Source organism: Rana temporaria, chromosome 2 (assembly GCF_905171775.1).
Source record: "Rana temporaria chromosome 2, aRanTem1.1, whole genome shotgun sequence".
NCBI lineage: Eukaryota > Metazoa > Chordata > Amphibia > Anura > Ranidae > Rana > Rana temporaria.
Window position 1 is genome coordinate 379,587,476 of NC_053490.1, and position 17,001 is coordinate 379,604,476.

At 44.4% G+C, this 17,001-nt stretch overlaps 1 protein-coding gene across 2 annotated transcripts in view; it reads left to right on the plus strand.

The window, feature by feature from the left end:
• Positions 1-17,001, plus strand: part of IPO9 (importin 9) — a 109,749-nt gene that overhangs the window by 52,657 nt on the left and 40,091 nt on the right. For both annotated transcript variants that reach the window (XM_040337839.1, XM_040337840.1), the window contains exons 12-20: positions 715-821; positions 2,044-2,183; positions 2,571-2,730; positions 2,808-3,034; positions 3,155-3,303; positions 14,448-14,576; positions 14,723-14,998; positions 15,102-15,268; positions 15,884-16,017. In XM_040337839.1, coding sequence (XP_040193773.1) covers positions 715-821; positions 2,044-2,183; positions 2,571-2,730; positions 2,808-3,034; positions 3,155-3,303; positions 14,448-14,576; positions 14,723-14,998; positions 15,102-15,268; positions 15,884-16,017 — 1,489 coding nt within the window. The remainder of the gene's footprint in view (positions 1-714; positions 822-2,043; positions 2,184-2,570; positions 2,731-2,807; positions 3,035-3,154; positions 3,304-14,447; positions 14,577-14,722; positions 14,999-15,101; positions 15,269-15,883; positions 16,018-17,001) is intronic.

Sequence of the window (17,001 nt, forward strand, 5' to 3'; positions counted from 1 at the left end):
GAGAACAGAGTAGGTTATATCCATCAATCAGGGGGACCCACATCCAAGAGAGCCTTACCTTCCTCTATGTAGAAAACCATGTACAGTGGAACCTCGGATTGCGGTTAACGAGCGTTTCGCAATACAAGCACTGTATTCAAAAAAATCCTAACTTGGTTTTCGAGTGTTGTTTAGCGAAACGAGCAGTATTCGGGCCAAAGCGGTGTGCAGTACTGCGTTTAGCCTGGGGGAGGGGGGCGCCGGAGCCGATCGGCACCGTTCCGAAATGCACAGAAAGGCCTGAGGACAGTTTGGCAAACCTCGAGAACGGAGTCTTTCTGAGGTCAGCCGAGGTGTCGTCTGGCCTTTCTGGTTGTTTCTGAGGCTTTTCGGCACCCCCCCAACCTCTGGCCGCATGCAGTATTGCATGCCGTTGAAAGTCAATGCGGAACAAATTATTTTAGTTTCTATTGACTTCAATGGGGAAACTCGCTTTGATATGCAAGTACTTTGGATTACGAGCATTCTCCTGGAACGGATTATGCTCGTACTCCGAGGTTCCACTGTACTTTTATTAGAAAAGACTGAAGCCATAAAGGCCAGCAAAAAATAAACTTTCCATAGTAATGATTTGTTTTTTATGTTTTTTGTAGACTACTTACCGCTTGAGCAATTACCTGACTGTTACAACTGTACAGAATACGAAAGCTATTACGGTTTTCCCTTCGCTTTTAGGCAGTATCCAGTGAGTTTCAAAATGAGAGTGCAGTTGCACTTGCTGCTGCTGCTACTCGTCATCTTCAAGAGGCTGAACAGATTAAGGGCCAGGGGGGAGAGCACTGGTAAATATTGCTTTTATATATATTTTTTTAAAGGTATTACTCTGACTGATTTACTTTTCTCTAAAAAGAACAGGAGTTGGGGAGAATGAAAAACGTGCACGGAAGGCTAACACTTGCCTTGCTGGCTGAATAGAATACAAAATTTGTATATGGAATATTTCATATTTACATGACAAATAAACTATTTTTAATTGAATGTTTTAGTTCTGACTATAATGAATTAGGAAAAGAAAATGTGTACAAAACTACTAAATATTCCAATATCATTTTTTATGGTGCGCCTACAAGTCCCATACCAGAGGACTTCAAAAAATCACAATAGGGACAATAGTGATACATTTTTTTACTTTTCAACTCCTATATGATATTCAATAATATCTAAGTAATGTGTAAACATATAAAGCTGTCAGCATTAATAAGGCATATTTACCAACCAAAACGACATATCGTATAGTCAGTTAAGTATCCGTTTATAGAAACTGTCATTCTAGTAGCTAAGCCGGGATGCGAAAAAATGTGTGCAATATTCCGTTTATTTTGGTGTGGCGGGAAAAGTGCTGCCAATGATAAAAAGGTTTATAGATTATCTTGGAGCATTGTAAGCTTTCTGTCACTTGAATATGTAACTGAAAATTCAGCTTTACTCTGCTTTCACACGGACGTGTCCGTGTACGGGCTCCGCTTTGCTCAACAGGTATCGTTCCGTCGATCCCCGCTGAGCAGGCAGATGACAAGTCTGTCTTTGCACACTGTGCAGGGACAGACCTGTCAGAGCGCCGTTCTCCTCTATGGGGGATCGGATGAAGATGGACTGTAGAGTCCATCTTCATCCGATCCGCCAGACGGATGGAAAATGGGGTTTCCATCTGTCACACTTTAGCATATCGGAGCGGGTCGGATGTCAGCGGACATGTCAACGCTGACATCCGTCGCTCCATAGAGGTGCCCGGGGGGTCCGTTCAGGTCCCCCTAAAAAACTGACAGGCAGACCTGAACACTCCGCCCGTGTGAAAGAGGCCATAATGTTAGGACAAAGGCTTGTAAGATGCGGATCACACTAAACTATACTATACACCACGGTACTGCTGTTTGGGCTGACCACGTGTGTGTGTGTGTGTGTGTAGTATGCACAGTCAGTTGTTATTCGTAAATAAACTGAATATTTATTGTATGTTTACTATGCTTGAATTTGGTATAAACAGAACATGCTGTGATTGTGCAGGTGGAAGATACACGAGGCTTGCATGCTGGCCTTGGGCTCAGTGAAGTCTGTAATAATAGATGGTGTGCAAAGTGGACGAGTTCAATTTGACATGCCTGGCTTCTTAACTGGTGTCATTCTTGCAGACCTTAATCTTTCAGGTATGTAACTTGCAGGTGAAACAAACAAAACCAATAGTTAACCACTTAGGTTTTTTCATCTCTGTCTCATGTGCCAGCTTTGCTTTTAGCAGTGTTTCTCACCTGGTCCTCCGGTCCCTATGACCTTGCATGTTTACAAAGATTGTTGTACTTTGCATAGCACTAGAAATCGGAAAAGATTAAATAGCGTAAGTTGAAGTAACATTGGAAGATCAATGTAAACATTAATAGCATAGTCATAGTGGTAATGCTCAAAAATATCCAACTGCCTGCTTTGAGCATTACCATGACAGAAAATGTTAAGGAATGTAGAACGATTATATGACAAATATTAAACATGACTTTAAGTGCAAGTTACTAGTTGCATTTTTTTTGTTTCCCTGTCAGTTTCTCCTTTTCTCTTGGGACGTTCGCTTTGGGCTGCCAGTAGATTTACAGCTGCAATGTCACCAGAGCTGATACAGCAGTTTCTTCAGGCCACAGTCAGTGGGCTGCATGATAACCAACCACCCTCAGTAAGAATATCTGCCGTCCGAGCTATCTGGGGGTAAGAGACTGTTAACTTTTTATTTCAATCCAAAGATTTAGACTTTTCTTTGCTTAGTTGTTCATTGTTGGTTGTAGATACTGTGATCAGCTGAAGATCTCTGAAAGCACTCATGTGCTCCAGCCATTCCTGCCCAGTGTGGTCGATGGACTTATCCACCTGGCAGCCCAGTTCACGTCTGAAGTTCTGAATCTTGTAATGGAAACGCTTTGCATTGTCTGCAGTGTGGATCCAGTGTTTACAGCCAATGCTGAATCCAAAATCTGCCCTTTCACAATCGCCATTTTCCTCAAGTATAGCAATGGTAAGTAATGCGTGAGTTTAATTTTAGTAATATTGGTCATCAGTCATGATCTCCTATAGCCAACATCAAGTGTTTGTGTGTGGTGTTTTTTTTTCTAACTTGCTTTATTTTGCTTTTCAGATCCTGTTGTTGCTTCTTTGGCTCAAGATATTTTTAAAGAGCTGGCTCAAATAGAGGGATGTCAGAGTGCTATGCAGATGAGGCTTATTCCCACTTTAGTCAGCATAATGCAGGCTCCTGCTGAGAAGATCCCAAGTGGTCTTTGTGGGGTGAGTTCTTACAAGAACCAAAATGCATGCCTGTTATCAGGGTAATTTTATAATATATATGCATGTTTTTTAAACAGTTAATTGTGTTAAATAATTACAGCTTCTTCATTATATACAAAAGTATACTATTACTCATATGGATTACCGACTACACATTCTTGAAAATGTCAAAGCTTGTATCCAAATTAATGACGTGCATACAAATTAGGGTAGTGCATGTTTTGTTTTATAGGGCATTCAAAAAATTATGGTAATGCAATTTCCTGGTGCCTCCATGGCAGCATACCAATGGTCATGGCTCCGCCCCCACTGACCCACAGGACCACGTAACTCTCTCCATAAAAAAGGGTCCCCCCCTCAGATAGGCATTCTTTTTTCTGTCCTCATCCCGCAGGATCAGTTTTCAGCCCTACCTCACCATCCATGGTGCAACCGTTGCAGGTTCATGCTCTCCTGCAGGACGGAGTCCTATGGCTTGGGCTGCTAAAGGCGCCAGATAAGTATAGGAGCCCATTTTTTCTGAGGATTTTTTTTGGGGCACTTATGTTACCTCCAGGAGCTTATGCATCTCCTCTTAAGGTATTTAAGCTGACTAGTCCATATCCCGGAGGGTGCTCCTCCAGTAATAGGGCTTTACCACTATGCGATAGGATTTCCAGCTCTTACCGCGTGTATGTCTCTCTCCTCGGCAAGACGCCGAGCGTCTGTCCTCCCCACGAGCTGCAAGCGCTTCGCGCGGGTCACATGACGCAGTTTGTCATCTCGGGGGGCGGAGCAGCGGCGACGCGGCCGCGCATGCGCACTGCGCGTTCGGCGGCCATCTTGGTACTCCCAAGACCTTAAAACAGCCTGTCTTTCTCAGTTGAGAGCAGACTGTCAGTAGGATAGCATCGCCAGCACTTGTCTCCTGCTGGATTCCTCTACCAGAGCAATATGGACCCTTGCCAAGGTACTTTGTTGGACTGGGCAGTATTGAAGGAATTATGTTTAGCAGGTATATATATATGTATATGTATATATATATATATATATATATATATATATAGGTTACTTTTTTTTTTTTTTTTCCTTTTCTCTCTCTCACTCTCTGCTCTTCTTGCATGGGTCTTTTTATATCAGGAGAGTCAGTTGGCTTATGTTTTTATTTTTTCTTGTTCAAAACCAGATAGTAATCATAGGAAATTCTTAATTTACCCTTAGCTGCCCTGGACATAGTCATGCCAATAAAAGATCCTCAACATTCCACTAGGTAAGGGCTGCTACAGAACAGGTAAAGTATTAGTAAGAGTAAAAAGAGCACTATCACAGACATACTATAAATCCTATATTCTGGGATTTTGTCTCCGCAGCCCGCAACGAGACGCATCTTACAGATCCTCCCGTGACAGAAGCTCAGGAGGCCATAGGAGTTCAGGCCATACACACGCTTCAGGCCGCAATTCCAGCAGCCATCGAAGTTCTTCCCACCAGCCTTCTTCCAAGCCTAGGGGAGATGACTGTTGGGTCTGTGGGAAAAAGGCCCTGCCAGGCAAGTTAGCCTGCGGCCAATGCTTCTTGGAGGCTACTGCAGAAAAACAGGTGTCCACAAGCTCGATAAAGGACCTTATCAAAGAATCCATCAGAGAATTGGCTACAGCCCAAAGCACTTCTTCTCCTCCTTCTCCCTCGGCCGAGCAGGAGATCGCGGGTCCATCCACCCCATACCCGGGGGAAGAGGGCCTGGACGAGGACTTGGTATCAAATGAAGAAGAGATTTCAGCCTTTGACTTTGGTCTGGTGGAGCCATTTGTAAGGGCAGTCAAGGACGCCATTCAGTGGGATGAAGAGGGCCTGGAGCCTCCGTCCAAAACAAAAAGATACTTTCCGCATTTAACAAAGAAGGTGTCTAATTTCCCCCTTATGGACGAGATTAAAGGGATCATTCTAGGAGAATGGCAGAAAGTTGATAAGAGGCCTGTTGCTTTTAATCGTCTTCAAAAACTGTACCCGTTGGCCGAATTGGATGCTAAGATCTTTGAATCCATTCCAACTGTGGATGCCTCAGTCATGAGGCTGGCAAAAAATTCGACCCTACCACTAGAGGACTCGGTCTCCTTCAAAGATGCTTTAGATCGGAGGATCGATGCAGATCTTAAAAAGATATACCAAGCAACTGGCGGGGCTTGCAAACCGGCGGTAGCCTTATCGTCGGTTTCCAGAGCCACCAGAGTGTGGACTGACAACATTGAAACAGCTCTCAGAGCAGGCATAGACACCGAGGAAGTCATTAAGGCATTAGATGAGTTAAAACTGGCATCAGATTTCATGGCAGAGGCAGCAATAGATGTCTTAAGAAGCTCCTCCAGGGCCATGTTGTATTCAATCACGGCCAGAAGAGCCCTATGGTTAAAACCATGGGCAGCAGACCCATCTTCGAAGCAATCGTGGTGTCGCATTCCGTATGATGGGAAAGCACTTTTTGGGGAGAAGATGGATTCGGCAATTTCAAGAGTCACAGGAGGAAAGAGTGGTCTGATCCCTCAAGATAGAAACAGAAGGAAGAGATTTTTTCCCAGGCCTGGAGCTCAGCAGAGAGGAAGGGACTCAAGATCCTATCGCCCGGGTTATAGAAGGGGCTGGAAAGGGTCTCAAGCTTCTTTCCTTAAGTTGGGGAAACCAAAACCCACAACTTCGGTGGGAGATTCCCAAAAGTCTTTTTGACTCCCCCCCCACCCAGACCGGCCTAGTGGGTGCAAGACTCAGGGCTTATGCGCAGGTCTGGGTGGAAGGGTGCACCGACCCATGGGTGGTGTCCACCATACTCAGGGGACACTTTTGGAGGTTCAAATCTCGCCCTCCTCCATATTCTTTCCAAGACACCAAGATTCCGGCGTCCAAAGAGAAAAGGGCAGTATTATTTCAGTACATCCAAATACTGTTACAGCAGAGGGCAGTGTTACCAGTCCCAGCCTCAGAGGCGAACTCGGGATTCTACTCTCCCGTCTTTTTAATTCCCAAGAAGACGGGAGGATGGAGACCCGTACTGGATCTAAAAAGGCTGAACAAGTATATCAGACTGGAACGCTTCAAGATGGAGTCCCTGAACACAGTAATCTTATCAGTCCAGCCCGGGGACTGGATGGTTTCCATAGATCTCCAGGATGCATATTTACACATTCCAATAAACAGCCAGTTCCAGCATTTTCTACGGTTCAAGGTGGGCGGCCTATGTCTACAGTTCCAATGCCTCCCCTTTGGAATCTCATCAGCCCCCAGAACGTTTACCAAAGTACTAGGGGCCATTCTAGTGCCTCTACGGGAAAAGGGGATACGAGTACTATATTATTTGGACGATATTCTAATCTTGTCTCAGCAAAAAGACCTCTTAGAGGAGCACACCCAAACAGTACTAAGCACCTTGTCCAGGTTCGGTTGGTTGATCAACATAGCGAAAAGCCAGCTAAAGCCAACACAGAAAATGGGTTACTTAGGAGCCCTATTCAACACCCCGGAGAAATCAGTCTCTCTTCCACCGGAGAAGGTTCCAATGTTGGTTCAAAAAGTAAAACGAGCAATGAGCTCCCGCTTCATGTCAGCGTCAGAGTGCCTGAGCCTCATAGGCTCCTTCGCTTCATGCATCCCAATGGTAAAATGGGCCAGATGGCACCTACGGGAATTTCAGCTAGGGTTCCTAGCCCAATGGGGGAAAGAACATCTCAAGCAGAAGATAATTGTGTCCTCTTCGATGAAATCCAGTCTATGGTGGTGGACAAGACCCTCCAATCTATTAACTCCGAGACTCCTAGGTCCAATGACATGGACCATTCTTACTTCAGACGCCAGCCAACTAGGTTGGGGGGCACACACCCAAGACAAGTTAGTTCAAGGGAAGTGGCCATTCAGTGCGGAGGGAGTGATATCCAATGTACTGGAACTAAGAGCGGCCTGGATGGGGTTTCTACATTTAGCACCTCTTCTCAGGGGAAAACCGGTCCTTCTTCAAATGGACAACCGTGCGGCGGTGGCCTACGTCCAGAACCAAGGGGGCACGCACAGCAGGGCATTATTCAGCGAAGTAACTCCAATAATCTCGTGGGCAGAGAGGAATCTGTTCGACATACGGGCATGCTATATTCCGGGTCCAGAGAACCAGTTAGCCGATCACCTATCAAGGTCGTTCTGCAACAACAACGAATGGTCTCTAGACCAAGAGGTCTTCAACAGGATCTGCCAACAGTGGGGGACTCCCCAATTAGATCTTTTTGCCTCACCGCTCAATGCAAAGACTCCTCGTTTCTTCTCAAGAGCACCATGTCCGACAGCAGTGGGTACAGATGCTCTGATCCAGCCTTGGACATTCCAGTTGGGATATGCCTTTCCCCCAACTCCCTTGATTCTGAGATTCCTCCAGCGTCTGACAAAGGAAGAAGTAACCATCCTAGCGATCATTCCATATTGGCCAAGGAGGCCGTGGTTCCCGCTACTGGTCAGTCTATCCCTGGGCAATCCGACATCTCTACCTCTCAAGAACAACCTGCTGACGCAGGGCAGTTTCATCCACCCGAATCCAGAGATCCTGGATTTGAGGGTCTGGATATTGAAAGGAGGAGGCTGGGGGATATAGGGTGTTCACAAGAAGTCATCCGAACCCTTTTGCTCGCAAGAAAGTCTTCCACGAACACCACTTACTACAGGATTTGGAAGAAATTTGTGACCCTAGCGGAATCCAACCGGTTCAATCCACTGTTTCCAGGGGTTCATAATATTTTGTTATTTTTACAGTCAGGCCTAGACCTAGGTTTAGGACACAGCACCCTAAAGGTCCAGGTGTCTGCCATCTCAGCCTTAACAGATGTCAGATGGGCACTTAATCCACTGGTGGACAGATTTTTGAAGGCGGTTCTGAGACTTCGCCCGCCCAGGAAATCTCTATACCCCAAATGGGATCTGACAATTGTGCTGGAAGCCCTAGCACGTTCCCCATTCGCTCCTACAGAAGGTTGCTCATTAGAGGACATTACCTGGAAGACAGCCTTCCTGATTGCAATCACATCGGGGCGCAGGGTGTCGGAAATCCAAGCCCTGGGAGCCCAAGAGCCTTACATCACATTCTTTCCAGACAGGGTAGTACTACAGCCAATGCATCAGTTCATTCCCAAAGTTCCTTCGGTCTTTCATTTCAATCAAGAATGGGTACTTCCAACATTTGAAGGGGAACAAACATCCACAAGCCTGCATGAGCTAGATGTGGCCAGATCCTTAAAACATTATCTTAAGGTGACACAGGAATTCAGAAAGGACCAACGCCTCTTCATTATCCCCAAAGGGGCAAGGAAAGGAAAAGCAGCCTCCAAGTCAACAGTGGCAAGATGGATTGTAGGAATCATCCAGAAAACCTATCGGGCTAGTGGTCTTCCTGTTCCCAAGGCAATAAACGCACATTCAACGAGAGGAGTCGCCTCGTCCTGGGCAGCCCTGGCAAGGGTCTCCCCGGAAACTATCTGCAGGGCAGCAAGCTGGTCTTCCTTCGGTACCTTTATGTCCCACTATAGCCTTGACCCGGCAGCCCTCACATCGAGAGACTTTGGGAGAAAATTGCTAGAACGCTCTACTCTATAATTATTAAATATATTTTTTCTTGAGCAGTACCCTCCCTGTGAAGCGAGTTATTTGACCATTGGTATGCTGCCATGGAGGCACCAGGAAAATGGAAAATTGAATACCTACCTTTCTGTAATTTTCCTTTCCTGGTGCCTACCCATGGCAGCATACACCCTCCCTTATGGACTGCTCTGCGGTCTGAGGGCTAGTAACAAGAATGCCTATCTGAGGGGGGGACCCTTTTTTATGGAGAGAGTTACGTGGTCCTGTGGGTCAGTGGGGGCGGAGCCATGACCATTGGTATGCTGCCATGGGTAGGCACCAGGAAAGGAAAATTACAGAAAGGTAGGTATTCAATTTTCCATTTTATTTTCTCTAGTGTTCATTCATCTCTTTAACCACTTCAGCTCCGGAAGGTGTACCCCCTCCTTTCCTGACCAGGCCATTTTTTGTGATTACTGCATTGCTTTGCTTTAACCATTTTAAAGCGCCTGAAAGAAGCTGCATCTGCAATCCCCAATGTGAAAGCCCAAGTGCTTTCACACTAAAGCGCCTGAAAAACGCCCCAGTGTGAAAGGGGTCTTGGCTTTAAAAAAAGCGCCTGAAAGAAGCCTCATCTGCAATCCCAATGTGAAAGCCTGAGTGCTTTCACACACTGAGGCGCTGCGCTGGCAGGGCGTCCAAAAAAGTCCTGCAATCAGCTTCTTTGCAGCACTTTAGGAGTGGTGAATACACCACTACGAAAGCGCCCCTTCCCATTGAGGCGCTTTTTTTTAACGCCAAAGCACCTGAAAAACCGCCTTAGTGTGAAAGAGGTCTAAGTGACACTTTTTGGGGACCAGTGACACTAATCCAGTAATCGGTGCTAAAAAAATGGGCTGTCACTGGCAGGGAAGGGGTTAACATCAGGGGCAATCCGAAGGTTAAATGTGTTCAATGGGAGTGCTTTCTTACTGTATGGGAGTGGTTTAACTGAAGAAAGACCTATCAGTTTTTCTGCTTGGCAGAAACACAAGATCTCTGTCTTACAAGCAGAACGGCGATTTGCCTTGTTTAAATAGGCAGACCGCTGTTCTGCCTCTCTCAGAACTATAAGCCGGTCCTCTGGACCCTCCTAATTGGCTCCGGCTGTGTCCAGTCACAGTGGGAGCGGGCTCCGGCGTCGTACACGTGCCCCAGAGCCGAATAAAGGAATCACGTACAGGTATGTGATTTTGCACTTAAGGGCCACCCTGCCGCAGTATATGTACATGGGCCGTCTTTAACCACTGAAGGACCAGACCAATATGCTGCTACATGGTTTTTACAATTCGGCACTGCGTCGCTTTAACAGACAATTGCACGGTCGTGCGACGTGGCTCCCAAACAAAATTGGCGTCCTTTTTTTCTTTTGGTGGTATTTGATCACCTCTGCGGTTTTTATTTTTTGCGCTATAAACAAAAATAGAGCGACAATTTTGAAAAAAATTCAATATTTTTAACTTTTTGCTATAATAAATATCCCCCAAAAACATATATATATATATATATATATAAAAAAAAAAATTCCCTCAGTTTAGGCCAATAAGCGTTTATCGGTTGGTTTGCGCAAAATTTATAGCGTTTACAAAATAGGGGATAGTTTTATTGCATTTTTATTAATTTTTTTTTTTTTTTACTACTAATGGCGGCGATCAGCGTTTTTTTCGTGACTGCGACATTATGGTGGACAATTTTGACACATTTTTGGGACCATTGTCATTTTCACAGCAAAAAATGCATTTAAATTGCATTCTTTATTGTGAAAATGACAGTTGCAGTTTGGGAGTTAACCACAGGGGGCGCTGTAGGATTTAGTGTTCACCTAGTGTGTGTTTACAACTGTAGGGGGGTGTGGCTGTAGGAATGACGTCATCGATCGAGTCTCCCTATATAAGGGATCACTCGATCGATGCTGCGCCACAGTGAAGCACGGGGAAGCCGTGTTTACATACGGCTCTCCCCGTTCTTCAGCTCCGGGGAGCGATCGCGACGGAGCGGCTATAAACAAATAGCCGCGCCGTCGTCCCGGATCGCTCCCCGAGGGAACCCGACCACCGCATGTAGCGGGGGGGGTCCTGATCGGACCCCCGACCCACGTCTAGGCAGGCACGTACAGGTACGTTGATGTGCCTGTCCGTGCCATTCTGCCGACGTATATGTACGTGCGGCGGTCGGGAAGTGGTTAAACGGTTAAAGGTTCCTCATACATAATGAACTAAATAACCGTAAAGTATTTTCAGACACAAGTGGCTTTAAAAGGTTTTTTTTTTTTTTTTTTTTTTTAAGTGTACCTGTGGATTTATTTAGTCACCACCTGATAATGAATATGTTTACAAATTTCTCAACATTAAGTTCATTGTGCTGTCATCTTTCTGTTCCCCCAACTGGTATTTGTATAGTGCCTTTTCTGATGTAAACCTGAAATAAAACCTCAGTATCATAATATTAAAGTGTTGCTAAACCCAGGACCCTGCATTCACTATATCTGGTCTGACACAGAACATGGGTAACACAATTATTTTAGTAAATATAAATGGCTAAATACCTTTTCTCATCAGCAGTGAGTAGCAGTTTTATGACTTCTATCAGTGTCTCGTTAAAGCTTGTAGGAGGAGTTTATTCTACTCTGATTGTCTTATAAGGCTACAGGACCCCTGACCCTCTTTCTGGACAATACCGATTTGTACTTGTGCCGATTACATGCACCCTCCCAAGAAAAAAAAACTGCGCTCTAGCAATACACACCAAACTGAGCATGGCCAGTCAGTCTAACATAGGTAGTTTTGTAAACTATCTGATGGGATAAGTGACCGTATCCAAGAATTTGCTGATTAAAACATTATCAGTAGTAGTAAACGTCATAGGTTTACGAAAGATCGTTCTTGCCAAACCAACCTGTTAACATTCTACAAGAAAGTGAGCTGCCATCTGGACAAAGGTAGGCTGGTAGATGTGGTGTATCTGGATTTTGCAAAAGCATTTGATACAGTTCCCTCACAAAGCTTAATCCACAAACTGAGGTCTGTGGGTGTGAATTATAGGGTATGTTCTTGGATAGAAAACTGGCTACATGGGGCTTGTCCAAAGGGTGGTGATAAATAACATATACTCAGAATGGTCTAGAGTTGTTAGTGGGGTTCCCCAAGGTTCTGTCCTGGGACAAATTTTGTTTATTTATATAGATGATTTATATAGATGATGGGATAAATGGCTCAATCTTTTTGTTTGTCGATAATCTTGCCACTTTATAAAACTCTGGTTTGGCCACATATGGAGTATTCCATGCAGCTCTGGTCACCAGTCTTCAAAAAGGATGTGCTGGATAGAGTCCAGATAATTGCAGCAACATTTTATATGAGGACTGGAGGACCTAAATTGCGAGGAATGACTACTAGCACTATTCTCCCTGGAGAAGAAACGCTTGAGATGAGATATGATCACAATATACAGATATCTTAAGGGGATCCCAGCGTAAACTTTTCAGTCCCAGAGAGTGTAAGAAGATACGGGCCACACGATGACACTGGAAGAGAAGCGGTTTAATCCTAAAGTGGATGTGAACCCTCCATGTACCCAGTGAAGTGACCCACCTCAGATGATACACAGAGATTAAACAAATATATATATATATATATATATATATATATATATATATATATATATATATATAAGTTTTACATGTAGATCGTCTGTCTTCCCCTTTGATACACTGTTTAGAAAGTGCACGTTCTGTTAGAATTTTCTCTGCCTGGTTCCCCTGTAGAAGGAGATCATTACTAGACACTGTGAGAGACTGTGAGACAGCTGATTGGAGGAAAGGCACACACCCCCCCTCCCCACACATACAGAGGTTGCCTGTGTATAGTTTAGCTGGCTGCTAATCTATAGAAACCTCTTCCGACATACTCTTCTATCTCTGGGTCTTGGAGAGCTTGTCAAAAGTTCTTAGGCTGATAACAGACCAACGGAGCAGGACAAATGTATAAGACACAGGGTTTTGAAGAGAGATAAGAAAACGATACAGATATGTGCCCAGTTCAAATTTCCTGAATCAGGTTTACATCGACTTTAAGCTAAGTAGGGGGTTCTTCTCTGTCAGGGCGGTAAGGATGTGGAACTCTTCCACAATTTGTGGGGTCGGCAGGGAGTATTGATAGTTTTAAAAGACTCTTGGACGTGCATCTTAGCGAACACAATATACAGGTATATGGGAAATGATTATACACACACACACACCAACAAAGGCTGAACTGGATGGACTGTTGTCTTCAACCTTACTTACTATGTAACTATGAGATGGATTGGGGACTGTGAAAGGGGAAGATCAGAGAAGACTGAATCAAACAGCTACTAGTTCATTATGTGGCACTTACCTTAAATCCAAGCCCACTAAGTGTTGCTTGTCCTCCTCCGGCCGTCATGTCCCCTCTGAGTTTCCTCCTGTTATCGGTTCTGTGATTGGCCAGAGCGGCGATGACGTCACTCCCGCGCATGCGCCGAAATACGACATTAACCCTGGCTTGTCCCATTCACAAAAACTGCACTTTCAGTGCGCCTGCGACGTTGTCTATGGCGCGTATGCGCCATAGACATCTGTGCCCGTTTTTGTGACAATATCTCCTTAACCGTGTAATCTAGGCTTACCCGTAGGTGCAAGTTGTGTGTTTGGCTTTACAACCACTTTAAGGAACAAAACAGATGGGTATCTTAAATTTGTAATTTGTTACACCTCTTTACAGCTTAGTGTTAACCCAAAAATTACAGAGTCTGATCATTTAAAGCAGATTAAACACACAGTGCTTGTGCTGTGTAATCTGCTTCCCCCCCGCCGCTATTTTTTTAAATAAAAAATCCTAAAATTGTCACTGCCAACCTCCTCGACTAGAGGCTGGCATGCAGCACTGTGTAATTCCTTTCTAAAAACTAGCATTCTAAATAGCCATTTAGAGCGGTCTTCAGGCTGGTCACGTAACTCTCGGCCGCTTTACAGCTCCGAGATAGCGTCTGTGGGAGGAGCCGAGCGGCCACGTGATCTCCCCGGCTGATGTCAGAGGGAGATGACTGTCCTTCCTGCAGTAGCCGTGTATAGGAGCTGAAAAGCAGCTGCGAGTCATGTGACTAGCCTGAAGACGGCTCTAAATAGCTATTTAGAATGCTTGTTTTTAGAAAGGATTTACTCTAATAGAGTGTCTGGCAGTCTTTTTAAAAGAAAAGCTTAATATATTATTATTTTTTTTAAGTATAGACCATTAAATTTGTTTAATACACATTGAATTATTAATAGAAAAAATGTTTTGCTATTCAGGTCAATTTCGATTGTGATAAAGAGCAGCTCAGAAAAGCTACCACTCGCATGACGTTTGAAACGCATGTAACTGTGACCTACTATAAAGCCATTGTCAGGTTATTTTGTTTGGTACTGACTTCAATTAACTAGTAACACATGGTTAACAATAATATATTATATGTAAAAGCTGTGACAAATGTGGAATTTTTACAAACACATGCTTTGTCTCACTAATTTATTTTAATTTCTTCTGCAGACTTCAATTGATATTTTGACCACAGTTGTCAGGAACACAAAGCCACCTCTTTCAGAGCTTCTCATTTGCCAGGCTTTTCCTGCAGTTGCCCAGTGTACCCTACGTACAGATGACAATACCACTATGCAGGTACTCCTTTCAATGTTGAGGTGAACATTTCTCGAGACCAAACATAATATTTACAGGCTGTGAGGTGGATTAGCTATATTTACTTAAGGACCATTGGTTGTGATATGATGTTGAAACCTAGGATTTATTGCATCTTCTGTTTTCAGAATGGTGGTGAATGTCTTCGCGCCTACGTTTCTGTTGCATTGGAGCAGATTGCACAATGGCAGGATGAGCAGGGTCATAGTGGTCTTTGGTATGTTATGCAAGTAGTTAGCCAGCTACTGGATCCTCGCACTTCTGAATTCACTGCAGCATTTGTAGGGCGCCTTGTCTCTACCCTAATTTCTAAGGCTGGACGTGAACTGGGAGAAAATCTGGACCAGATTTTGCGAGCTATCCTAAGCAAGATGCAGCAAGCAGAGACACTTAGTGTCATGCAGGTAATGCACAAACTGATCTTTGTCGGTACGCTATAGCCATTGTATGTACTTCTGGGAATTGACAATTTTTTCTTTTTCTTTTTTTTTCTTTCTTCTTTTTCAGTCATTAATTATGGTGTTTGCACATCTAGCAAACTCTCAACTGGAGCCTTTGCTTGAGTTCCTTTGCAGTCTGCCCGGGCCCACTGGTAAACCCGCTCTAGAATTTGTAATGTCAGAATGGATGAGTCGACAACATTTGTTCTATGGGCAATATGAAGGCAAAGTCAGGTGAGTGAGATTTTGTTTTACAGCATTTGAATTGTGATTTCTGTTCACCTCCTATAAACCTGTATTGGATGGTAGAATGTTGGACAATTTGTTTTGACTAGAGATGCACCAAAATTTCGGTGCAAAAAAAATGCTGTTTATGGGACTAAAAATGCAGCAAGCAGGATTTTTAACAGCACTGCACCAGTGTAAAAACGTGCATTGAATTTTTAAAGGGATACATTTCTCTTGAACTATTTTTTGTGTTAAAGGTGCCAATTAAATTAATGATTAGAAAAGTCGAACATAATACAATTCTATATACAATATATAGATATTTTAAAAACTGTCGGTTTTCGGCAAAGTGCATCCTGCATTTTTGGTTTCCATCTCCATTTCCATTCAGTGCACCTCCTAGTTTTGACACTTATCTAGGAAATAATTTTGACTTCAGTGGATTAATTATGATCTTTAGCTACTATTAATCATCAACTCTTGCTTGATATGGTTTTCCAGTTACTACTGTTGGGAGGTATGGTTATTTTTTAAATAGGTTACCTACAAATATCTGTGAATTGCAGTATATGTTCTCTCCATAATGTGCCTCTCCATAATGTGCCTTTCTCGCCCTCATAGTTCAGTGGCTTTGTGCAAGATTCTCCAATATGGCATTACAATGGATGACAAAAGACTGCAAGATATTAAAGTAAAGGGAGATGAAGTATTTGATATGGAAGAAGGAATCCGCACCAGATCTAAAACTTCAAGAAGTATGTTCTGACCTTTTTAAAGCAAATATATAAGCCAAAAACAAAAAAGTATTATACTGTAGCTTATGAGTCCTTTGATGTGGTGGCTGTATTTTCCCTTTTCGTCTTTCAGGACAGCCACAATAAGAGACATAGGCTCCTCCTTTTCCTCAGGAAACACTGCGCCAGTCCATACATTCTTACTTCCCCTGCCGGTCCTCATTTGTTAGTGTTTCCTTACGGAGAGGAGACACTGTGCATGGAACCAGACCGGTCAGTCAGGGGACTGAGGCTGTTTTACACACCTGAAGTGAAGCGGGGGCTTCCAGGGCTACCTGAGTGCAGTGCATGTGCACCATTTTGAAGCCACCCCATCCTCGCCGAGCGTGGTAGCAGGCTGGGGGGGACCCCTGTATACTTTACAGGCCGCATTTTTTTCGAACCAGCAGGCCGGGCGGCAGGTGATGTCATTTTCGGCGGAGGGCGGATGGTTTCCCTTTGACCCGCGACTTCCGGGTCGCGGAGCTGATAGGGGGCCGGGCACACGCTGGAGAGAATCTGGAGCGTGTACAGGCAGCGTTGACTCTGTAGCAAGCAGCCACCTGCAGTCATGTCAGAAGCAGATGCTCAGACGACACACAGTGACACTACCTCCAGCCTTCCTAAGGTAAGAGTATCCTAGTGAGGGTTCCTCTCTATCTAGGAATGCCCACCCCATACATGGTTCTGTCTATGGGGGGGGGGGGTCAGGCGGGGGGCTCTGATCCCTTTGTTTCTATAAGGGGTCAGTGCGCTCCCAGGGTTGTTTCCATCAGCTCAATAGCTATTTTTTTCTGCTTCTGTTTGTTTTTCAGAAAGCCACAGAAAAGTCAACCCATACCTCTAGAAGGAAGTGTGCCTCCTGTAGGGACATTCTAGGGGAATCATGGGTAAAGGTCTTATGCAAGAGCTGCATAGACACCTTAGTTAGAGAGAGGGATTCTGAGCAGATGTCAGGACTAGCAG